We start from the raw sequence: 24,853 nt of genomic DNA on the forward strand, positions 1-24,853 counted from the left end.
ACATTTATGTATATTTTCTTATTTAGCTTCTTGCTTGAAGAGCTACTGTATGTTTGTACAGTGAATGTATGCATGCAGCTTGCTAACTTAGCTTAGCACAGACTACACAGTGGGAGACAGCTCACCTCACCTTTATATATATATATATATATATATAGTCCAAAGTTCAGATTTGCTCTATTGGCATGAAAAAAAATCAATGATGTCATTTCAAAGGCAGTATATCAAACAATTACATATTGATCTGCTAGAAGAGCTGTTGTTCCTTTCCTTCATGTAGGAGAACTGACAGCTTCTCTGAAGGAGCTAATGTGGGGGCTAGTGTTTGTCTCTATTTGTCAGCCCTGTGGTTGACTGATGACCAGTCCAGGGTGTACCCCGCCTCTTGCCCAGCTCCTTGCGACATCGAACTGGATAAGCAGTAGACTATATAGATAATGGATGGATGAATGGCTTTCACTTTGCTCACTCTGACCATAGTTACACACTTCACTCACAGTGCAAAGCTTTCTTTGCTTTGTTGCTCTTGAACAGCCAGTTGAGGCCATAATATAGAACTCTGAGGAATACTCCTTGTTGCATGCGTATAAGGTTAAGGGAGTTATTATATTAAATTAGTAGCAGAACAACACTATAAAAGAGTTTTGATTTTATAATGGGATTATGAAACATACTTTTCTTTTCAGAGAACTTTCTGATGTCAGGTACTATCTGTTTTCTAATAATTTCTCCAACATGTACAGGCAACTGGTAGGGTTGTTTGCTACCTTGCTGGCTATCTATCTTCTATCTTTTTGAAGTTGAGCTAAGTTAACCTTACAGGCTGATGTTTCTACCTTCCTATTCACTATACGAATAAGCATGCGGTATGGATTTTCTCAAATACTTCACAGTATTTGATGAAATACTCAAAGTGTTAACTGTATTTATTTAACTGTTTTCTAACAGAAACAAGGGCAGCTGGAAGCTAACTCATAAGCACTTGGTTTACATGACTGTGTAGACTGGTGATCTTGATCTTGATTTGCAAGCAGTGATAGCAGACGCTGCCATCACTGTGTGTGGGTAAAAGCGTAGCTTTAGGTCAGTGATTCTCAACCCGAGGCTCTCGAGCCACATGTGGCTCATTTGGGACTAGTTGTGGCTCTTTTCGTACTTGGGGGAAAAAAAAGAATGCAAAGTAATTATTTAAAAAGGGAAATATTGTCAGCAGAAATTAATCTTTGCAAGTCATGTCACTGTGTTTCCCACACATATTTTGGTAAAGAAAGAGGTTTTTTGATTGTGGCTCTTGCAGAAATATTTCTTGGTCAACGTGGCTTTTAAGTCTAACAAGGCTGAGTACCACTGCTTTAGGTGCTGTTGATGGTCAAAAAACTAGAAAAGTGCTATATAAGTGTATCTTCATCCAATGTAGTCCACAGTTAAAACAACGACTTAAGCTTGATAAAGTCCCAGTGTGTTACAAGTTACACCAGTGGACACCTGCCTCTTTTAACACAGTCACAAACTGTTCCAGCTTTCAATTCAATTCGGACACCAGATGCAAAGAATTCTTTGTGTATGAAGCCACATCCTCATTGCCTTGCTGGAGTTGCCAAATGCTAATCGTTAATTTTCTCTTTCTTTGCTTTCCCAGCCGCTCATTTAGTTAAATCTCTGGTTTGATGACCTGGTGGTACTAAAATGTGAAATGATGTACTCTGGCTGACTTGAATGGCTTTGTCCTCAAAGTGTTATAATAAGTGAAAACAGAACAGCTGCGCTACGTCAACATCAAAGATTTAATGAACTAGACTGCTGAACATTTTTACACCATAAAAACAGTCGAATACGTCCTTCCTGTAGTTACCAAAGAATATATGTAGACCTCAGGGAAAGTAGTCGGATATTTGAGCTTGAAAGTTCATTCTTGACAGAGCAGTCGGCAAAATAATCCTCGGCTCAAGGTTCAATTACTTTGAGTTTTAGAGCTTTCAACCACATATCTGAAATACTCCTCAGCAAATAGGGCTTTACCATTTAAGGCTGCTTTGTTTTTAGTCCAAGGGACTCAACAGTATCTCCCTTCATGACCTATGGACAAATGTCTGGCCCATCCAAGACCAGAAAATGTGGTTTATTTAAGAATAAATAATTTATCCTTTGAATCCAAGAATGTACTTATCATGGGTACAGATGACCGTAGAGTGAGGTTGACTAACTATCAAAACTTTAATTATTTCATCATAACCTGGAATTGTTTAAATGGAGCAGAAAAGTTCAGAGTAAGGAAAACTGAACAAATACTGCTGCATGAGTGAGCATGTATTTTACATTTTCATCATAAGCTATGTAGATGGACTTATGCCTCCAGGCACAAGTAGACTAACTCTGTTATGTACTGTACCTTTAGGGGTATTGAAAGACGAGAAAATTAAACAAACTGTCAGAATCCTGAAAAACGAACTGCCAAAAGGTGGCTGCATAATGGCAGAGTGCCAATAACACCGCTAAGTACGCAGCAGTAAAACATTTTCGAATATTTTCGATACTTTTATGAGTTCTTCAATTCCTTTTTGACATTATCTAAAGTTTTCCAGAGTCTGGGTTTTTCTATCACTGAGGCATGTGCAGTCCTGCTTTTAACCACTATCCCCCTGCAGCAGCACGAGGCCTTCAAACCTGCAGTGTCCTGTTTCCACACTTCTAATACACAGGAACACCAACCTGTAACATACAGCTTCAATCATAAAACCAGCACAGGAAAACAGTTTCACTGGTTTCAGCAGAGACGGCTAATGGCTGAAACTAATGGGTTCGGATAACAATAAAAGTGAAAGTAACAACAATCAACTTGTGAAATCAAATATGGGACTAACGTTTCAATTGCATGAGAGAAACCTGAGAGATAACTTAAATGTCCAACAGGTTTTTTTTAAGGCACAAAATGGCCCACAGCAAACAAGCCAGATGTAAATTGTTAGCAAACATTACAGTCTAATCCACTTTAGATTCGGCTGCCAATATCCTGAACAACCAGCATGAAGCCAACACTCCATTATATCATCGAGTGTAAGTTTGAGTAATTCCAAAAAGGTTTCAAATTATTCCTGAATACCAAGGCCCTGCATTTTGAAGATGGATTAGAAAAAATTGCATAACTACATAACTGTGCAGGAAATAGACGATGCTCTTTGATTTAGTGCAGCTCTATCGGACTCTGTTGTAAAACCCCAAACATTGCAAAACAAAGCACATCGCACAATTGAAAAAAATACATGACTGCCTTTTTCTTTTACTAAAATCCTTTTCAGCTTTATAGATAAACCTTATTAGCACTTTGGAGTTTGTAGAAGAAACCGAAAAAGATCCAAAAAATGTACAGAAAAAATAAACAATCTTAACAATATTAGTTTGTCTTGAGATCTAAAGATCCATTCATGACTCTGCTGTATTTAGTTAGCTGAAGAATACAATAGAAACATTAATAAAAAAAAATGAAAACATCCTCTGTAGGCTAATGATGTCATGTTGGCCCGTTAAATCCAGAAAACATTTTTTATCTGCTTGGGGAAGAAGCTACAGCCTCCAGCTCCACAGAGCAGCACCTTCCCTCTACAGCTGTATTAGACCATTAGACCATTATTTCAGTTCACCACATGTCCAATCTGTTTGGTCTTAAACTGAATCCTCAATCCTCCGGAAAACTGCGAGGAAATTCTTCCCTCCATTCCTCTGTACTTTCTTTCCTTCCTCTGTGCAGGTACCCAAACGACTAATGATGACATCACCATCCTGTCAAAAAAAAAGTAATAACATAATTACATTAAGGAGTTCAGTGGCATTTAAAACTCACTTGGATAGTTTATTAAAAATAAAAATCAATTAAAACAATAAACACCAAAACAGTCCTTGTTGTTGAATCGTTCATTTGTTTAAAGCTCATGTGAGGAGTCTTTCTCTGTATATGAATCAGATTGACATTGATACTGATACCCCATTATGACCTACAAAAGCAAAATTAACCATCAGAGTTATTTTTATAGAGTTAATTTAAATGTATGAAACCAGTGCCGTGGGCTATTTTCACCTGATTGTTTAAAGAAAGCAGGGAGAGATTTTTTTGAATGAAAAACACTAATTTCACTAATGTTCAGGATAAAACCAGAAAAGAGATGAGTTATTGCTTTTTCCATAAGGGGTGCTAAAAATGACATAAAACCAGAGTCAGCTGGGGAGAAAGGACAATCATGCTTGGCACAGTACAGGGCAACTGGGTCTAGTGTGAGTGCACCCTTAGATACTAATACTTAATACAAAGTGATTTCTCAATCAAGACTCACGTCTGTACTCCCTTTGTTCTCTGTGTGCGAGTGCTTCCTTATATGTATTTGCTTTAAGTCATTTTAGTACTTCATTTATTTGATATTAATATGAGGCTGTGACAGAGCTGTGATTGTTCTTTCTGTCCTTCTTGCCACTTTGTCCTCTGCTTATGAAACTCTTAAGCCTGTTAAAAGTCCTCCTCACTCACCTAACAGTTTCTTACTTTAGGAGCTGTCTTTAGGGCATTTTGAATAACTCTGATCTTTACCGGGATCTAGTCCTACCTTTAAGAGGAAATCTTAGAAAATGTCAAAATTCTAAAAATGCTTTAAGAATTTCATAACTAAGAGCAAGTCTTTGTACTTTATGAATACGGCCTCTGGAGTACAGTTTACCTACCATTACTGCTTTTATGCGCTCATAAATTAACACATGAAAATATTTTTAATGGAAAGTACATTTTTGTTGGGGAGACACTCTTTAGAGTTTCAAATAGTAAGTAAGTTAGCTTATTGAGGTAATTTATCTGGTGTGCCTACAAAGGTTAACAGTGGGGCAAACCATTCATCCAAATGATTTACTTACGAGTTAAAGTAAAAACACAATTCCTATAAAAATGTAAAACTATTTTCAAATTGTGAGTTTGACCTCATTTTCATACAGAATGCAGATTTAAAAAAATCAAATATTGTTGATGAACTGCAAAAGCAGGCATTAAAAGCTGCATGTGAACGCACCAGTTCTTCATCAGGCACACGTGCAAAAAGAGGATGTTCAGTGAAATGCTTCACCATCCAGAGGTGCACTTCGTCCACATCTGTAATGGTGTACACCAAACCCTGACATGAGCAGACACACGCAGAGAGGTTATTAACACAGTTCTAGGAAAAAAAAAAGTTAACAAAGCTTCATTGTTGGCATAACCTTGATCAATGTATTGACCAAACCAAACCTGTTGCATTTATAAATGCAGGATATATAAAAAATAATAACAAAAAAAGTTCATTTTCTTTTATAATATTTTTTTTTTAATCTTCTCAGCTTTGGAGTAAAATGGTTTATTGCATCACTTTTGCAGAGCAATGGTCAAGATAAAAATAACCTGAGACAACACAGAGGGTAATCACCTATGTCCCTTTAGTTTACTTTGCAGATAACATCACGAGAAAAAGGATTTCTTTGAAAATTCAGCAATGGCACCGATTTCTACAGCATTGCAAAACTGCAAATATGTTGGTTTTTTTCCGCTTAGAGAAGGCAGGCTAACAGAGACAGGTCGTCTGATGTCTCGTTCAGGTGTGGTCTGATTTAAAAGACATTACCTAATAAACGATGGACTGAGATTCATTTTTGTAAGAAGGTGCCTCTGTAAATGAGCGTTTCTTGACAGCCTCTCCACCCACCAGCACAGGTATGGCTGAGTGCCAATGCTTAAGGCCTTGTAGAGCATATACACACAGTTGCTCACACATGCATCAATGCACACACCAGAGGAAAAACGATAAAGCCAAATTTAGACACAAGCCTTCCATTGTTCCCAAAAACCTGCATTGGGGCTCACGCCCTGTTCCAGTGTCCCTTGGTTGCTCTGACAGGCGGCAGCTGGGTGTGTGCCAAAGTCAACCATCTGAGGGAAACACTATTTGGTCATTTTTATTCATCTGGATTGTTAGATTTCTGTACAGGTTAAATATTGCGGTTGAGGTAAATTGCTGTAATGTTAACTAAAGTTTGGAGATTTTCAGTGCTATTTGGTCCATGAAACAAGTCTCCTTCTTGTTTGAGTGGCAGCAGAAGAATGAACCTCTCAAACTTTAGCTAACTTGCTATTTGAAACAATTGTATTTATTTGAAACAAAAACAACCAATGAGCTAACAACTTACATGTTGAATATGGTGTCGTATTGTGCAAGCAAATAGCGTGCAATAAGCAAAACGCAGCAGCTATACAGCAATTCGGATGTCATACTTAGGATGTGAAACGATGCGGTAAGTTGAGGTTAACACGATCTTTTAATGTGCAACTATTTTCACGAAGAATATTGTTCATTCTTTTTAATTCACTGTAAATATCTGTCATCTTATTCTTCTTTCAATCTCCTTCTGTGATCCAGCACAGCGCTGATGAGGACGCGGCCAGATTGGCGCCCCTCAGCAGTCGAGGCCCGGGGCGTAGTGGATCCGAGCCTCTCTGGGACACGTTTATTGGGATGTGTAAAGGTGTGCAGGAACAGGTGTATGCATGTTTTTTTTTTAAACGTGAATTTTTTTCTTTTCCAATTTTGTGAGTACACCATCTTACAGTATGAAAGTCTTTTGTGCAGTTTGTTTCCATGGCTACCACAGACCAGCTACTAAGTGCAATGTACTTTTGTTTGTTATTTATCATGAATCATGTTAAATAATGGTCTATTTTTGGATTCAACAGTACCAGCCAGATTAATCAACACAAACTTTGTTAACACTATTCCGAAACACCCAGCTGAGGCGGAGTGATACACTTTGTGAAAAGTCCCATAAAGGTTGTACTCTAACATCAGTATAAATGATCTTTAAACATTGACCTCACATTTGAGAAGCTGAAAACAGCAAATGTTGACTGACTGACTCAAACTTGTAACAATATGGTGGCTGATAAAATATCTGCCGATTGTGTAATCATTTCAGCACACATGCAGTAAGTGTTAATGATGCACATACCCCGACTCTAAGCGTGTAGGCGTACTCTGCCAACAATGTGGAACTGATGATCCTCCATTTGTGCTTGGTCTTTTTAAAGTGAGGGTCAGGGAAGAGGAAGAACATCTTACTGAGCTACATGACACAAAAAAAAACAGTAAAGTTAGCAGAGAACAAGCAAAAACTCTCTAGTTAATACGGCTCACGTAATAGATCAAATTATAAAAAGTTTGTGTATCTACTTTGATACTTCCATGGTAAAATGTATTATTGTCATCAATCAAAAGTGGCCCTCATTATAGTTTGTGGTATTTAAAAAAAAGAAGGAAGGATTGCAAAACTGGAATTTCCCTCCTTGATTTTTTTTCTCCCATAAAGTGCCCCCGTGTCTCTGTCTTTGACAGGAGTTGGAGTGAAGGCTCCATTGATATTGGTCTGACTGATGCATTAAAAACCATCCAAGTAACTTTTTATTAGTTCAAATAAATAATGTCAGGTAGAGACAGAAAGATGTGGGTTTAATCAGTGGGGATTGCCACAGCCCCGGGGGCCCTGTCAGTGCTGATGGAAGGTGGAAAAACCTTCACGCCTCCGACTTTTTTTTAATGTTACAAAAGACACAAAGAGGGGAAAAAAAGAATGACGAGAATTTGCTGCTTGAACAATTGAAACACATCATGCATGTGAGAAGGATTTGGACTAGATTTTGAGCACTTGTCTAGGTGGTCGCTTCTTATGTTTCTGCTTTGAAAATATGGCTGAAGACAGTTTTTCTCCGATCGTGAGCAAGAGTCAACTATTAGAAAAGTTGGAAAATGTTCCTCCCAGGTAAAATTATTCTAAGTCAATAGCTGCAGTTAAAGCCCCAAGAAAACCAAGCTAACCTACTCTTTCAAATGTTCTGTTTTGATGTCAACATTTTCAATCTCAGCCTGGCAATAGGCCTGAAGTTTGGCTTTACAAGAAATAATCTGAGACATTATATTAGATTACAAAAACAACATCCAATCAGTTCATGGGTTTTTACAGTAAACTCCTGTAACATTTATATTCTATATGTCACAGAGTGTTGCCCTAGTTCATTTTTCCCATTTAAACTCACTCAGGGCATTTAAGGTCAAGGTTGTTTTTTTTTATCCAAATTTACCCTGGTACACTAAACCCACTGTGTAATCTAATGCGAGTTTTAACAAGTCATAGATTACCGCAGCTAATTGGAACGGATGAATGCACTGCTCTACACTCAGCTGATGCGATGCCTTGCGTGTCAGTCAATGACCCCATTGTTGGGAAATCCTGGATTTATTGAGCAAGCCGTATAAATTAATTCAGTCCGTATGTTAAACATGAGGAAAGTAATTACTTCTCAGTCAGAAACGCCTGGGCTGTTATTCTTATAGCCCTGGCTGTGTGAGGACAGACTGTCAGCTTTTATTGAAGGTCATTACAGCCCACCTCAGATGAGCTACCACCACAGGCCTTATTTGTACGTAAATACGTAATATATGCACCTCTGTTTTTTTTAAGGCCAGAAGATTTCGTTTGAGAGAGGCCTTTGCACTACAACATACCAGAATGGAACACAAGGAATAATCGTGATAACTGCTTTTCTGAGCTCTTCCAGGTGCTATTGCATGAATTTGCAATGCTAACATAAGCTTGTCAACAAACTGAGGTGTGATTAGTTACTGGGCTCTGAGTGTGAGAGCCCAGTAACTTTTTCTTGCTCTGATGAGCAAGAAAAAGTATTCTTTTAACATGACTGACATGTGCAAACTCCTAGCTTTAAGACTGTACACATGGGTTGGATGGGGCAATAAAAGACATAAAGTGATCGACTGTGTGAAGTCAAGGAACAAAACTATTTAAATTATTTCTTCCTTCATTAGCTTTGAGTCAATCAGGTCTGTGATCTAATGTGAAAAGACATTTGAACTTCATTGTGGAAATATTTAAATACCATAGAATTATATTATCAAAGCATTATCATTAGATAAAAGTGCATAGTGAATATTTACAAATGTTGTAACCTAAAAAAAAAGAGAAATTAGTGTTTTTTTTAAGCTTGTGGGGCTTTTAAGGCTAAAAAAAATAACATTTATAACAGCAGTGTTGCGGTTCATTTTATTTTTATGCAGCAATATCACAAAAATCACAACCTACCTGTCCTTTGGAAAAGAAGTTGGGGAGATATTTCATAGCATTACTGCGAAGGCAGGCAATGTTCTGGTACTTTCCTGGCTCAGAGGCACGGAGTGACTGGATGCGATCCTGAACATAATCAGACACTTTCACTCGGATCTCCAGGCCTAACATGAGCTTGTCTGGGAAAAGTTGAGATAGCTCCACTGGAGAAAAGTGAAGAGAACGACATTAGTGATGTGAATAAAAGGGAACAAGAGGTCCACATAGAAAAATAATTATACATTTGAAAACCTCTGCATAGGGTCACATCAGTACCTAAAAGCCCCCCGTATCCACATCCAATGTCTGCAAACTCAACCCTGGGGGACTCCATCTCAGAAGGGTTTCCAGTGAAGACGTCTGGATACAGCTCAGACCAGTTCATCTCCTCAGGACACACTGGACTGAGGAGGATACAGGGAATTCTTAAATAGTCAAAACAAGAAAGCAGCTGACAGTGTGTTAACATGTGTATGATTCACAGTATCAATGAGTCTACAGAATGATTGCAGGCTACTGCAGATTTCTTTTGTAACCATCTTCAAATCTGCTTGAAACAAATTACCCTGAACCACTACAAAAAAATTCAACTTCTATATCCACTTCTATACTCATACAAAGACATTTGGGAAGGACAAGTTAAAGAAGGTAAGTGTGTAATGTGTAGAAGTCAGACACATGGACGTCACTCACTACTCGAACGAGTGGTACGCCATCGGGTTCGAATGAGCTCGCTGTCGGTAGTAACGCTTCTGCGGCAGTGACGTCATCTTGGTACGAAATACACTAAAGCACTCAAGTCTTTAAAACAACAAAACAAGTATCTACATCTGAACATCGACTCGCAGGGAGTCACGCTTGTTTGAAATGAATTCGCTAGCGGAGGTGAGTCGCGGAATTTTTACGTCATCAGAAAGCATGTTGTGAGTTTTTTTTGCTTGGTCAGGTGTTTTTTTTTTTTTTTTTAAAGTGAGCGGTCATAAACAAGACAGGGGCGATCTTCTTCTTCTTCTTCTTCTTCTTCTTCTTCTTCTTCTTCTGTGGAGTTTTTTTTGTCTGTTGGAAAACGAGCTTAGTGGTACATTACCTCCACCTGCTGAACTGGAGTGTGCAGTCTGTCTCTACGACACCTTGCCTACTACTTTCAATCTAAGTTCAAATCGTGACGTCTCTGTTAAACTGTGTAAAAAGTGTCATTAATGCAAAAAGACAAAGCCACTTATACTGAGAAATTAATAAAATAAATATCAAGCAGCGAGCAAATCCGAATAGATGAGTAGGCTACTGGGTGCTGGACAAAAGTATGTTGATCTCTGATGAAGGGTTGTTGTGATACATTTCATGTGTTGAAGTCACGTTTGTTTTGCTCTGTTGAGTGAACTTCACCTGCTGGTTTTCAGTGTAAAAAAAAAACTATGCAGCTCTATGGAAACAAGCCCAAAACAAGCGACCTGGCTCCTCAATATATTTGTTGTGTTTAGCAACAATAGATAGCATACAAATGTGGAATGTCGACAGAGAATATACAGTATTTGCCACTGAAGGAATAACTATCGAATGCTATTCGGTTTAGTATCCAGCAGAGGGCAGCATTCCTCTAAAATAATGTTTGGTCTTAACATCACTGATCCTGCATTTTCATAAACTTCAAACACCTAGATTACTGATCTTGACAATGAGAAACTGGAGCTGAAGAAGAAACTGAACAAACTCAAGTGTCAACATGATGCCAATGAAAAACGAGACACTGAAAGGCAACAGATTGAAAAAAAGAAGCTCGTGGAAGAGATCCAGGTCCTCAAGAGAAGCAACCTGCAGCTCAAGGTGACGTTTCAAGGCTTCATACCACAGAAATATATCTTCCCCCTGCACTTGTTCCTGTGGTGGATGTGGTTATGGTGTTAATATTATTATTTTGTTTTCCTCTTTAGACCCAACTGCAATTGATCCTCACGCCAAAGGAGTGACACCACCATCAATAACAGAGTGGCCATTTGACTTTAAATAAAATAATCATTACATGTTGCCTTGACTGTCATATTTGTCAATAGTGTAATGAAAAATGCGCTCCAGGTACCATTTTGAAGTAGATTTACTGTTCTTGAGTACTTTGTTTTTCTCCTCCAATTTGACAGAGTTCTCCTAAATTAAGGAATTATCATCCAATGAGTGTCCTTATCAGTATTTTATTGATCAAATATCGGGTGAACTAAATATAAGGCTTTATTAAAGGATGTAAAGTAAAGGGATATTTTAAGAAACCTTATTGCATGTGATGTGAAGGCTTTATTGATGAATTCAAGTGTAAAACATAGATTACTTTATCTTTAAGAACCTGAGCCTATACACCCAACTCTAGAATATGTTAGTCTCAATGCAAATGTGGAAATACAATCATCCAGGTTTTTTTCGCCTTAGTTCAAATTATTAGACGTGTACTGACACATTAGTGAGTTTACATTAGTGGAGGCTGCACACAGGCACAATTACCTCCATTTAAGAAAAATACTGAACATTACTTAATGGGATCACAGGGATTACCGATGTGTAATTGTTTGCATTGGGACTAATTTGAAGTGCAGGATTAGCATGTGAGATACGTATCTCATCAGTTAATAGACAACATAATACAGTAAATGTATTAAGTGAAAAAAAATGCATTTCTTCTAGCCAGTGTTACTGTAACTCCTGAATAACATATCAAAGTTGGAGTCTCCCAAACAGTGAAAAATATACACTAGTTCTAAAATATAACAAGCTGTTGAAAACTCTGAGAGCAGCACAGCAGAGGTGAGTGGAAGGCTTTGTGGTATGTCCTCACCTTTAAGTTACCTCACAGCTCTGTGCTCTGTGCTATACCACCAACCTCTGTCTGTGTGTGTGTGTGTGTGTGTGTGTGTGTGTGTGTGTGTGTGTGTGTGTGTGTGAAACTTTCTTTAATTGTGTTATTGATGAAGCACCTTGGTTGTACAGTACTGGTGGCACACTGAGCCACTGACCCATGCTTATCACAGACTATAGTGCATCAAGATTGGAGCCTTCATACATGTGTATCTCATCAAAACTTTGTCGTCTAAATTGTCTAAACTTTCTGGACCAGTCTTCTATCAGTTGGTTAGATTTTCAACAGAAAACACACACACACACACACCGCTCTAGAGAGGAAAAGGAGGAATAATAGCATTAGAAAAAAAAGGGCTTCATCCATAATTTTTGTGAAAATGGAACCATCAACATTTTTCCCAAAAATTAAAAGAATCTACTTCATAGATTATTTTTCAGTAAGCCCCTTCATGTGCTTCATTCTCCGCAGCCACTTATTCTATGCGCATTTATTTAATATGTGTCAAACAATTCATGCAAAACCCTGAATGTTGGTCCTTGGAAAAAAAAGGGGAAACCACATTTCTATTCTGTCTTTCTTTTATTTGTAAATGGACCATGTACAATATTTAAGATACATGTTGCCATTTGATGCATTCTACCAGAGTGAGCTTAGAGCTAATTTGACAAACAAGCAAAACAAAACAAATCAAAGACCAAAAGAAAAATACTATATCTTGAGTGCTATGTGACACCAGACTGGGTTTGTTGAGTAGTTTCACAATTGTTCAGGAAACTACAAGTAACTTTAAACGATTTTTGATTTTAGTCAGGTTGATTTGAATAAATACAAAAAGACACTGAATACATATTTGATACCAACCTTTTTTGTTTTATTTTGTTATTTTTAGGGAGCCTATTCCAAAATCTGGAGAGGGACTATTGATGGAAACTAGCCTTTTTGCTAACTCTGGTGTGAATTGTTGATTAATATGCACTGTCCCTGTGAAATAAAATATAATAAATAAATAAAGTAAAAATTAAAAAAATAATAAATATATGAGCGCACATAAAGGGATCCTACTTGGAAAATACTGAGAAAAACAAATACCCCATAGATTATTACCCCACATGGACTAAAACACAGATGCCATGAAGCCATATATCAATTTTGAAAATAAGAAATTTCAACCACAACCCATTATCATGTGCAGTAATACTTTTGAATATTGGGAGCTGTATGGTCATTACCATTTTTAACATTACTGATAGAGCCTTTTTAGGGTTGACCTTACTGTGCTTCAATGTTTATTTTATTTTCTACTGCTTCTTTTCATTCAGCCCTTATAGGCTGCTTTATATTCACAGCACTGTCGTGCTATTCTTACTGTTGTGCAGTTATTTTGGAGCAATCTGGCATTAATACTTCGGGTTGACAGTTCTTCATCTTATCATATCTTATAGGCTCATCATCATAATGTTTGCATGCATGCTCATATGTTACTAAATGTCCTGTCTTTATCAAACAACAAGGGTAAAAAAATTCAGTTGAATAGCCTCGTGATTTCTGAAGTTTTTCAGAGTAAACTTGTGATTACTTTAAACAGATTTCTGGTCAATTGCAGTATTGATTTTTATCATTCTTCAACACCCATGGCTCAAAGTCATAGGTCTATCAGGTCTATCCATAGGGTCTATCACAGGGGGCGGTGGGAGTGTAGTTCAGTGTTGCCAGATCTCGCGAGAGAAACAAGCAACCAGCTCTATGGAAACAAGCCCAAAACCAGTGTCCTGGCTCCTCAAATTAATAAAATGAAGCCAAACAGGTTACCTAACCTACTACATAGTTTAAAAGAGAGGTCACCAGATGGGGCGGGCTAACCAAAGAAACGGGGTTGTGGACGGATCCTGGAAAAGGACAAGCGATCGTGTTTGGCTTTATTGTGGAGAGTTGGGAGAGAATCAAAAGGAGTTCATACAGGGAGCAAAGCAAGCCCAAACAAGCAACTGCACTTTAGAAAACAAGCCTAAAAACCCACAACCCGCGACTGACGATATTAACGACTTTACAGAAAAACAAGCCCAAAGTCGCTTATAACAAGCGGACCTGGCAACACTGATAACATGAAGAATCTGTAGCACCCTCTGGCTGTCTCCTGAGTCAAATCTAATATCCTCTACTCACTTCAAGACTGGGTAGCCTCTTAAGAATGTGGTATCCTAACATCTGCCACTGAGGTCAGTTGTTTGACCAAATTTAATATTTTTTTTTTTGGGGGGGGGGGGGGGTGGGGACCAATATGAATATCATGTCATTCATTCAGAAGCTTTATGAGGATGTTTTGAACCAAAACAAAAAAATCAAACCAGGTTGTGTAAAAGATATAACATTTATTTCTCCCTCATTTCTACCTCACTCTAAAAATGAGAAACAAAATGAAGCACCAAGTCTCCCTTTGATATCAACACTGTCTTTAGTACAAAACATGAAACCAAAGGGTATATTTTATAACAGTGTAATATATAGCAGCATTTTGAACTTAAAGTAAAAAAAAACACCAGATTTCTGGTGCAACATGACAAGGATTGACAACAGCTCATCACATGTTGTAAAACTTTTCTTGGTGGTAAAAAAACAGTCAAATAACAAAATCTTAAAATTAAAGTGTTGTCTCATTGTCATGTTTTGTCTCTGTCTTTAAAAACAACAGAGTTCCACCTTTACCCAAATCCCAGCAAACATTTTTTTATTGTCCACTTATAGTTCAAGGATATTATGCAAAAAAACAATTGAGACTAGAAGTGTATTGGCAGTGTTAATGTGGCAGATTAGGATTATTTTTTAATAAATCCCAATCAACACTTTGATCCCCTTCTTTTGTATTGGAGTACTTTTGTCTGTGTAAACTGGCCTCATACAGTGGTTACCCTCATGACCACCTCTTGGTTGGCACTGTGCAAGTTGTTGGGTCTTAACTGGCTGAGGATGTGCAGAATGGTGTAGCCACAGTGGTGATTGAGAATAGTCCTGACATGTCGACTCGTCCTCTGGCTGCTGTCTGTGACGCTGTTTCTCTCAACACCACCAGCACCTGTTGGACTGCTGGAGCTGACTGGGTCACCTAAGTCCTTCGCTTTCTCATAATTCAGCACTTTCCACTGCTGGTTCACTGCCTGCCAGCGCTTAAAGATCCGGTAAACAGACAATCCTTCATGGATTATAAGGCCTGGGCATAAAGGACAAAGGGTGGGGAGGTGGGGGGCAGGAAACAGGGTTACATATAGACAAACACTTGTTTGTTTTAGTAAATGTCTGGAAAAGGAACAAGAGGTACAGAGTAAATAAGAAGTAAATGTTCCAGAAAATAAGAAGATTACACGTACAAGATGTGTTTATGTTTTGGACTCATGTTTTCAGAGAAACACGTGTTTGTTAAAATCTCTTGCAGAACAGATGTACTTTTTTGTTTGTGTCAGTGTGCTAACCATAAACAAATATATAAGTGGTTCTTTAATGAAGGTATTTTTAATTGCATACTGCATGGTTCCAGTCAAAGCCCTTTCAGTTTGTTGGAACTTCTGTCAGTCAGTAGAAGACTATGGTCCAGACTACACATTTACAAAAGATTTCTTTGACAGAACTGCTGTAATGCAATCCATGTTATATTAAAACACAATTATACATTTTCTGAATCATATTTTTTTGTGTATGTTTATTGTATATATACCAGTATTGTGCTCCTGCTGAACTGATGTATACTGACCAAATACTCTCTAGACATTAATTACGGTAATTGGAATGATTCACTCACAAATAAAAAAATAAAAATAAATGACTGATAGCATCATACCCATACTTATATGTAATGATTATATTATTGTGGCTGTGTAAAGTGTTCCCCCAAATCACTTAAAATGGTGATACGACTCATTCATGTTCAACAATTACCACGTGTTAAAAGTCACAGTGTGTCTCACCTATGCAAACTATGTCCATGAAGCCGTACATGCCATAGCAGATCTGGAAGAGAAGGTCCTGGCGCTGCCATTTGGCTGAAGGACTGAGGGACGACCACACTAACCAGGAGACACTGGCCATGAGGAACAAAGAGCCCAGGATGATGGATGCAATCTGAACCTTCTCAATCCCAGTCAGAGAAATGGCCTGCCACTAGAAATGACATACACAAATGCACTGAAACCTTACTCTGTATGCTTTAATTATAAAGCACGCTTTCCTAATTATGCAAGAGAATATCCTTTTTGTGACAAGATATTAAATCCAGTTGTTGCTCAAGAAAGCACCTCCACATAGCCATGTTTAAACGGACCCCTTGTTCCAATGTTTTCTATGGTTTCAGATTAAGTCTGTGGGTCTTGCATTCATATAAATATATATTGTGTGGTATGGTATGGTGTTGTATGGTATGGTACGGGGTATGGTACAAAGTGGTACGGTATAGTATGGTGTTACAGCTGTATGTTTTCTGTTCTCTGTCCCCTTCCCTTTCTGTTGTGTCTTCCCATCTCTTTCCAGGTGGATCTAAGTAGTTGTCAATCAGGAGAACCTGGACCTTGGATCAATATTTTTAAAGCCCCTGCACTGAATTGTGAGGGCAGACCCGTTTGGAGTAGGGACTGTTGCCTTGCAGCCTCTCAGGATGAATTTTGTGCTTATGGTGTGTTTTGTGGTGTGTTAGTTAAGTTCTTCGTTATTGTTTAATGATTTAGATATGTTTGTGTCTTTATGATAAATCCATGGTTGTGAGTGTTTTTTAAATTTATTTTTCATTTGGGCTTTCTATGCCTCCATTTAGAGATGGGACAATGGACAGAGCAAGAAATCTGGGCGAGAGAGCGGGGAACGACATGTGGGTACAGGAGCCGGAACATAAACCTGGGCCGCCCACCTGGAGGACAACAGCCTCTGCACTTGGGGTGTTTGTATCATGGTATGGTATGATATCATATGATTTGGTAGGGTTTTGTAAGGTATATGGTGTATATATGGTGTGGAATATTATGGTATTGAATGGTTCCGGTCTTGCTACATCAGGATAACATTTCTTAAAATCTCTGTGGTTTCATTTGAAACAAGCAGTTTCTATTAAGAATATTTCATTACAAAAGACAAAATAATGCTAAAGCAGAAAGGTTCCACTGACATAGAAAGCCATCACTTACTTAACCATGAAGTATCTTTGTTGTTTCCCTCAGGGATTAATAAAGGATATCAAAAAAATTGATTTAGAGTAACCATCATATAGTCGGTTTGCTCTTCAGAGTGGTGAGTCTCCTCTGGTGTGTGTGAGGTTACATGTTATTTAGCCTCAGTATACGTTTAGGATTTTTATAACTTTGTTTCCAAATGATAAAGTCACTTTTAATGGCTCCAGTTTCCTCTTGGCTCCTGGTTCTCTGGATCATTTCACCTTCATTGAGATGACGCTAGAGTGATATGTCACTAACAAACAGTATGCAGTTATCTTAAAGCCTCACTTAGCCTCCACTGCTTTGACTTTAACAGGAATAATAAAACCTATCATGAATTGAGTCATTGATTAATAATGTGTGACACCAATTTTCCAAAAACCTTCTATTCACAATGTTTATTCAGAGATTGTCTGGCAACAAAAGAGAATGAGTATTTTGTCTGATAATATCTGCGCTCCAGCATTCAGACGCTGGATTCATTTCCACACTGTCTGTTCATCTGTTGTCCATGTGCTTTCAATCATGTGCCAGCTCTTTGAAATGTGCAATGACTCTATCTGTTCTTAGCATCTTCCTATAAGTCCTTATCGCTTTCTCCCTCTCTTTTTTTTCATATAAAACTGCCCATAATTTTGCAAATGACTATTACTCCATCTGCCAACAGCACTGTGGAGCTAATGACTTTCCTTTTAGGACTGAGTGCATGTAGACTGAACAGAACTAGACCTACATGTCTTCGCAGTGTCTGTGGGTTAAATATTGACCTTATGATCAATGACCTATTATGAGACTTGTGCTTGTTGTCATAAATGTGTCCTTTTTTCACATTGAACCTGTGAATATTTTCATCAAATTAAGAGTGGTTTCCAAAGTGAAGTTTTAAAAATGGAGACAGTGAGAGGGAGGGAGAGTGTGACTGTACCTGCAGGGGGTTTTTGGTGCTGATGGCCAGGACATGATAATTAAAGAAGCAGAGCTCACAGCTCCAGGAGCCTCTCTCACTGATCCAGCGAATAAGGCAGGACTGGTGAGTGCAGCGCACAGAGCCGTCACAGCGACAAGGGCTCAACAGCTCCCCCTGCAGAACACAAAATGCAGCTGCATTAGACACTGATGTGATACAGTTTCCTAGAAAAGCCTGCCACAAAACTTGATTTGACAGTAAAAACAAAGATGAAGATCATTAAGATTCAAACCCTGACATGAAAAGTTCCCTAGGCCTAACACTATAACTGTCACAATATATCTTCTGAAGGGACAGCATTGTTGTTTGTTTTTTACGGTGTGCTAATCTCTGTTGTTTCTGCCCTTAAACTGGGAAGGTATTAAAAACTATACTGAATAGCATGTGCACCAAGACATAAAAATGGATATGAAAGTGTACTTATGGATGCAACTGAAATAGAAAGTTTTAAAAGAGTGCAATCATTGAAGTCAGGTCTACAGTTATTTGAATTTATCTATCTATCTATCCATCTATCTATCTATCTATCTAAATTGGAGGTTTAAGTAACAACAAAGGGTGAAGTTGGATCATAGTTGGTGTTTTTTTTGGAAGAAACCTGAAGGTTTGTACTGGGACTAGTGACAGATGAAGACAAAATATGAGTTTAAACTAATAAAAGCTACTTTGTTGAAGCAAAGTGTCACTTTAAGACTGATGCTATTCAGTCTTTGCAAACAGGTTTACCATTAATACACTCGGAGAGATGCTCCCATGCCTTTAAGGTTGGTCATTGCTCTCGTACAGCTTTCTAGCTTTGCTAAACATAACCATGGTGTGTTTACAGATCTTCAGTGTCTGTGTCTTCATTCAGTCAAATTGTGATCTGGTTTTGTTTCAGTTGAAATGTGATACAGTTATAGGTGGTCTACAGACACTGTTGTTCCTCTCTGTCCCATTTTGGCAGGAATGTGGGACATCTATCAGTTTCACACAGTATATATTTATATCATACGGCATGTCAGCAAAAATTGCTTTCATAAATATCTTTCATATAACTGCTCTGATTGGTACAAGTAATTGGAAAAAATCACACTGGCAAATAATCTGTCATTCATGAATATGAGCCACTCTCTGCCTGTAGCGGTGACCAGACAGTGTTAAAATGTCTCTGTCAGCAGTTTATCTAGCCTTAGGCCTTGATCTTAAGTTGTTCTTGATTTCTGTTACAGCAGATCCTCCATGGACGGAAGGAGGACGTTTGTTTCCACTGTTTCTTGACTCCTGACAGGAAGAAATTGTAACTTGTCAACTCAACATATGAGCATTTGGAGCAATGATTCGCTCTTGCAGAAATAACAAGAGTCAATGAAAATAAAGCTTTTGGCAGTTTATCCACCATTTTTATGGCTAATTAAAGAATAAACTAAAAACTCACCTCATTGTTAGGATGATAATTCAATTATCTCTCCTTGTATTATCATCTAGCCATGACTGTATATCCAGTAAAATAATGTACATCTTGAGCTGCTGACATTCAAAACAAAATGTAATAAAATAAGAGTGTATGCCCTTCTTGTTTTGGTTCAGGTACAAATGGGCCACCGACAGCCTTAATCTGGAAACACTTCTGCTTCTCTCCTGTCACTTTCCTGCAGCCTCAAAAGAAATCAAAGGACATCTGGCTCCGGTTTTGTTGTCAGCGCAAGACTCCCAAAAGCCCTCAGACTGACAACACTCTCACACATTTCACTTTATTTCCCGTCTGACTCTAGGTGATGCGCTAGGTCTTTCATTAGATGGATATCTGGAGGGGGAGAAAAATAATTTTTTTCTTGACGTCCAGCAAAGTTTGTCTCTTCAAGGTTATTTCATCCGCAAGTTTTCATGTGCTCAGACCTCCACGTCTTGGTAAGAATAACATGACATGATAATAAACATTTAAACTTAACTTCAGAAGTCTTTTGATCACCTTTATGTGAGACACTTTGTTTGACCTAAATGAATGATGATAGCAGTCACTATCAACTTGTTCTGCCTCCCTTACAAAACTCTCTCTTTAACAATGAGTACAAATGTCTTTTATGTCGAGTAATCTTTTTTTTTTTTTTACATCAGATGCTGAATCTGTTACAATGAGTAAGACTTCACTTGTTCACACATAAATAAAAAGCTACTCCTGCTTTCCCCAGCCTATTATTAACTGATGTCCTCCATCTGCTCACTGCTATTTTAAGACCATCACTAGGTTGATTCCTTTTTTTACTTACTCAGACTGAATTTACTTTTTTCCTTTTTGCACAGAGAAATTTATAATTATTTGGTGTTGAGAAGAACTCATATCTTCATTATGACTTTTTTAAAACAGTGGTGTGATCGAGTGCATTACCAAAGTATCAAATTAGATGTTGTGTAGGTTCCAGGTTTCTGGGGAGTGTGACCCAAATTTGGGAATTACAGTCATTATATTTTAGCCTCTGCTGCTTCAACTCTAATGATTCCTGTTAAAAAAAACTTAAAGTTCCTCAACGTTATGGTAGTGCAACACTAAATTGCTGGAGTTGCCTTTTAAGGCTAAACAACTGGTGCTAATCTCTCAGTTGGCAACAATCCCCTTTGTGTAGGTATAATTTCTCAAATCTTGTAAAAAGTAGTTTTTTTAGACATTCACCAATTTAAGTAGTCCTATTTAAATCTTGCTAGCAGGCATTAATGCATACATCACAGAGTAGTGGAGTAGTGAACGTGGCCTGTGTTGGCCTGCTTGAGCTGACTTCCCAATGCTGAGCATTAGTGGTTTGAAACTTCATGAACCAGTGATAACCTGAACTCTTGAGGTGTCTGCGAGTTTACGATGGAGACCAGGCTGAAACTGAGTAGCTGCACCCCTTGTTAAATATCAGCAATCCACAAAAACACACCTGAAGAATTTAACCCTACCTTCTCTGGCCCCTGGAAGCAGATCCGGCACTGCAAGGATCGCATCCCACACTCTGACAGACTGGGGAGGGAAGCTGCTTCCAGGCCGCCTCCTCCTCCCGGTCCTTCTCCTGGTCCCTGAGATGTGGTTCCTTCCTCAAAAGCCAAGCTGTGTGGCCGGGGGTCAGAGCCATAGTACTCTTCCTCATCGTCCAGTCGAGAGCAGTTCAGGGGGGAACAACCACAGCTCCCCACAGCTAGCCCTCTCATCCTGGTCTGTGTGTTCGGGTCTGTGCCTGTGTCAGTCCTCCTTGTAGATCCGGATTGCATCAGTACCAGCACTTTGATTTCATTGAAAAACATCCGGATCTGATACTTAAACATTCTTTAGCAGCTTACATGGGAACAACTTCTCCAAGAGACAGCCTTCAACGTGACTGTATCAGGTCCATCATTAATCATTTTAATGTTCATGATGTTTATTACGTTCATTATTATTTTATGTTGCATGGCCCCTGAACCATTCCCCTCCAGTTCATATAGCATAATAAATTATGTGCAGGTATCGGTCAACAAAGCATGCGAGTACCATGATAGGCTTTTAGATCAGCCCATAGCTCTTTGCATATCCTGTCTTTATAGCATGTGCAGCTCTGTCCAGCCAATAGGGAGGGTTTATTTTTCATAGAGACTTTTCTATCGGAATTTAATGGAGGCTGTGAATCATAAAGTGCGAGGCACCAACATTAAAGTCTCAGGTGTCCAACAGAAACCTCAACATGCCAACATTTTCTTTCGAGTGTGTCCTTTCTTCTTTCGGATAAAACAGACGCTACAGGTAGGTATACCTGAGGAGGGGATTGACAATCAGCCCAGGACGATTTTTAGGCTACTTGAGTTTCTTATTTACCTTAAAAGGAAAGTGGAATTTCTCGTTGTGAAAAGCAAGCATCCCTTGTTGTCTTACAGTGGCATCCATCAGTTTTCGCCAGTTTCTGATTCTTCTTCTTCGTGAAGAAGGTAGATCAGACAGATTTCGTCCCACCCCTTCCCGCCAGAAGAAGGTCCGACAACCTTGCCCAAAAGTAAAACAAAATCAGCAACATTAAATTTACGAGATGGCTAGGAAAAATTAAAAAAATATTATCATGAGCTCCAAAATACATATATTCCACGACAACTAGCGAAGTCTCGTTTTTCTTGTTTCCACCTTTGCGCCATAAATCACTGATATGGTTTCCTGAAGAAAATGTGCCGACAGTGTGATAAAATGTCCATTCCTTCGGGATTTTTTAAATACAGCCACACTTCATCATCCGTTATCACCATCGTCGTCATCATAGTCATCATCACATCTTCACTAATACTTCACATCATGGCAGACTGTCGCGAAGCAAAGACTGCAGGGTCTCCAGGTTGATTTTCACTCGTTGTTGTTTTGGTGCGTGAGCTCCAACACTGACTTCTGTATCTGTATGTTTACAGGCTGAAGAATAACATTGAAGCAGCAACCTCCCTCTGTGCTGCAGAGAGGAGCAGAAACGAACCCCATCCCCACACAGTCTGAAGCAGCGAGCTGACAGAGGCTGCTGTCCAAGGTGCTGATAATCACGTGACGTGGATGCCACGTGCAGGTACAATATATGCTTCTGGAGGAAAGAAAACCATTATAGTAAGAAACATTGGGTGTGAGTATGTGTGTGTGTTTAATGTGTCATAAAACTCAAATAAACGCTCAGGTTTGTTTGTAGGGGAGATTGTTTATTGGGGATTTTTTAAATAAACACAGACCTGTTCCATCATCAGATAGTCTACAACCTATAAGTAATTTATACTTTCTCTTTATTCAAGCACATAACTGTAGTTGATTATTGAGTGACAGTTCTATACTTACCAGGTCCTGTCTTCTTTCAATACAAGTTACAGTAAACATTAATTCTGCAAGAATACATTTAGGCTACAATATAGGCTTTTCAAAACATTTATTTCAGTTCTAAATAGCCTATGTTACATCTAAACTCAAGTGCTTGAGAACATGAAGGTAACTTTTAATTGATTGTTATAAAGGGTGTAAAAGTAAAACTTTTTTTCTCCAGAAATCGTCGTATGTTGATTTGATGGCTTGTTTTTAAAATCTGATCGGTCTTTATATGTGTCAAAGGCCAATAAGACAGTAAAAAAACAAGCTCATGAACAAAATAGCCAAAGAAATAAAACTAAATAGGTAACTGATAGTGATTCATTAATTGATGCTGTTTAGTTTACTAATACAGAAACCTCCAAACAAAAAGGATGATGATCACATGTGTTAACTTTTTAATACAGAGTGGAAGTTAAACTTGCGTTTTGTGTTTAGTGGAAGCAGCAAGATGAAAATATGGCGGTGAGAAGGACAACTCACCTGCCAAAACAACATACATTAGGAAAAATGTGCAGCAAATTCAGAAATGACATACATTCAAAAAGTCCCAAACAAATGCAACGACTGAAAAGTCCTGCAAAGAGCCAAAACAATCGCATTAACATCAAACGCTCTTCAAATAGCCTACATAAATGATACACGATCAAAAAGAAATATTCAGAAAAAAATATCTGCATTAAGAGAAAACTGAAAATTCAGACTTCAAGGGAAATGCTCATTGTCTGTAGGGGCGCTCAGTGGAGGAGTTTATTTTTGACAGGAGCTAGAGGGACGAGGAAGTGGATGTTTTGTTTGGATGAGAAAGAAGCGAAGAGAGAAATGTTAAAACTACAGCAACTAGGACCTCTGGATCTACAGAGACACACACTTTAGTATATCAGAACCGCTGATGTAATGAGTAACATCTTTTCCTGATATGACCTGAAAATAACTAATAAAAAAATGAGTCAAACTGATTCTGTTTCGTGAGACACACCAGTCCACAAGTCCACTAGTCACGATTTTCTGCTTTGACATGCTGAATTCAAGAAAGTAGACATCTTGCATTTGTTTAACTAAAGAACATCTACAGAGGAACAGAAATCAACCTTTCCTGGATGAATAAATAATGTTGTGAATATCAGCCCATTTGTCCTTTTTCTGGTTTGGTCTGCTTGTTAACTTGTCAGATATTTGATTAAACTGATAATAATGGTTCACATTATATAAAGAGCCATAAGACTACCAACCTAACCAATGACAAGGGATTGTTTTATTTCAAGAACTCAAAAATGAATCATCTGAATTTGCTTGTGTAGCTTTCATGATTTGATGAGATTTCTTAAAGATATGAAACAACAAAAGTCTGCAAAAAACATTCCTTAATTCATTAATCCAAAGAGTGACCACTATGAGCTCCATTTGTTTTATTTACACTTTATCCCCACTGTTTTTTTTTTTATACATTTAGAATTTAATCAATATTTTTTATGAATTAAACTATTACCCAAATATGAAAAATGTTGAAGAATAATTAAAGTCTTATCTCTTTTATTAGAGCGGATAGACTTGATATGGTATAAGGAGATGCCTTTATTTAATTTATTGTACAATAGATTTGTATTTTTATAAATCATCTTGTTTTCTATTTAAGACATTTTTTTGAATCCCCCGGGGACAAATAACGGCACTTTAAATTGAATTGAATTGCGTTGGTGAACCTTTGAGGAAATGTTTACCAAGTTTCGTTTTGTGTTACCATTCCTTTCTTGTATTACAAATCATATTTATTTTAACAGAGTTATTTTGTTGATTTTGTTTTACTTTGGGGGTTTGAACTCATCAATGACATGATTAAAGTAAAATTAATTAGATGTAAACAG

At 38.0% G+C, this 24,853-nt stretch overlaps 2 protein-coding genes and 1 long non-coding RNA gene across 3 annotated transcripts; 1 reads left to right on the top strand and 2 right to left on the bottom strand.

Annotated features, from left to right (window-relative positions):
* Positions 1 to 1,765: 1,765 nt before the first annotated feature.
* On the bottom strand, positions 1,766 to 10,107 carry mettl1 (methyltransferase 1, tRNA methylguanosine). Its single transcript, XM_020645102.3, has 6 exons — positions 9,865 to 10,107; positions 9,448 to 9,575; positions 9,151 to 9,335; positions 7,009 to 7,122; positions 5,046 to 5,147; positions 1,766 to 3,777 (listed from the first exon to the last, which is right to left on the bottom strand). Exons 1-6 carry the CDS (start codon positions 9,939 to 9,941, stop codon positions 3,661 to 3,663), a joined length of 723 nt encoding a protein of 240 aa, XP_020500758.1. The 5' UTR covers positions 9,942 to 10,107; the 3' UTR covers positions 1,766 to 3,660.
* On the top strand, positions 9,937 to 11,238 carry LOC136179233 (uncharacterized). The gene is made up of 3 exons (XR_010666427.1): positions 9,937 to 10,056; positions 10,831 to 10,995; positions 11,103 to 11,238. It is a non-coding gene; the product is annotated as an uncharacterized lncRNA (long non-coding RNA).
* A 3,132-nt stretch (positions 11,239 to 14,370) lies between these two features.
* On the bottom strand, positions 14,371 to 22,659 carry LOC109992510 (E3 ubiquitin-protein ligase MARCHF9-like). The gene is made up of 4 exons (XM_020645147.3): positions 21,092 to 22,659; positions 18,131 to 18,286; positions 15,973 to 16,165; positions 14,371 to 15,221 (listed from the first exon to the last, which is right to left on the bottom strand). The coding sequence occupies exons 1-4, from the start codon at positions 21,452 to 21,454 to the stop codon at positions 14,908 to 14,910; spliced, it is 1,026 nt and encodes a 341-aa protein (XP_020500803.2). The 5' UTR covers positions 21,455 to 22,659; the 3' UTR covers positions 14,371 to 14,907.
* Positions 22,660 to 24,853: the final 2,194 nt, after the last annotated feature.

This window comes from Labrus bergylta, chromosome 5, assembly GCF_963930695.1.
Source record: "Labrus bergylta chromosome 5, fLabBer1.1, whole genome shotgun sequence".
NCBI lineage: Eukaryota > Metazoa > Chordata > Actinopteri > Labriformes > Labridae > Labrus > Labrus bergylta.

Coding starts and splice junctions, on each gene's coding strand:
- mettl1 (XM_020645102.3), bottom strand. CDS start 9,941: ATGACGTCACTGCCGCAGAAGCGTTACTACCGACAGCGAGCTCATTCG. Junction 9,576..9,864: donor GCGTACCACTCGTTCGAGTA/GTGAGTGACGTC, acceptor TATCCTCCTCAG/TCCAGTGTGTCCTGAGGAGA. Junction 7,123..9,150: donor ACTTCTTTTCCAAAGGACAG/GTAGGTTGTGAT, acceptor TGTGTCATGTAG/CTCAGTAAGATGTTCTTCCT.
- LOC109992510 (XM_020645147.3), bottom strand. CDS start 21,454: ATGTTTAAGTATCAGATCCGGATGTTTTTCAATGAAATCAAAGTGCTG. Junction 18,287..21,091: donor GCTTCCAGGGGCCAGAGAAG/GTAGGGTTAAAT, acceptor TGTGTTCTGCAG/GGGGAGCTGTTGAGCCCTTG. Junction 15,222..15,972: donor CATGGACATAGTTTGCATAG/GTGAGACACACT, acceptor CTTTATGCCCAG/GCCTTATAATCCATGAAGGA.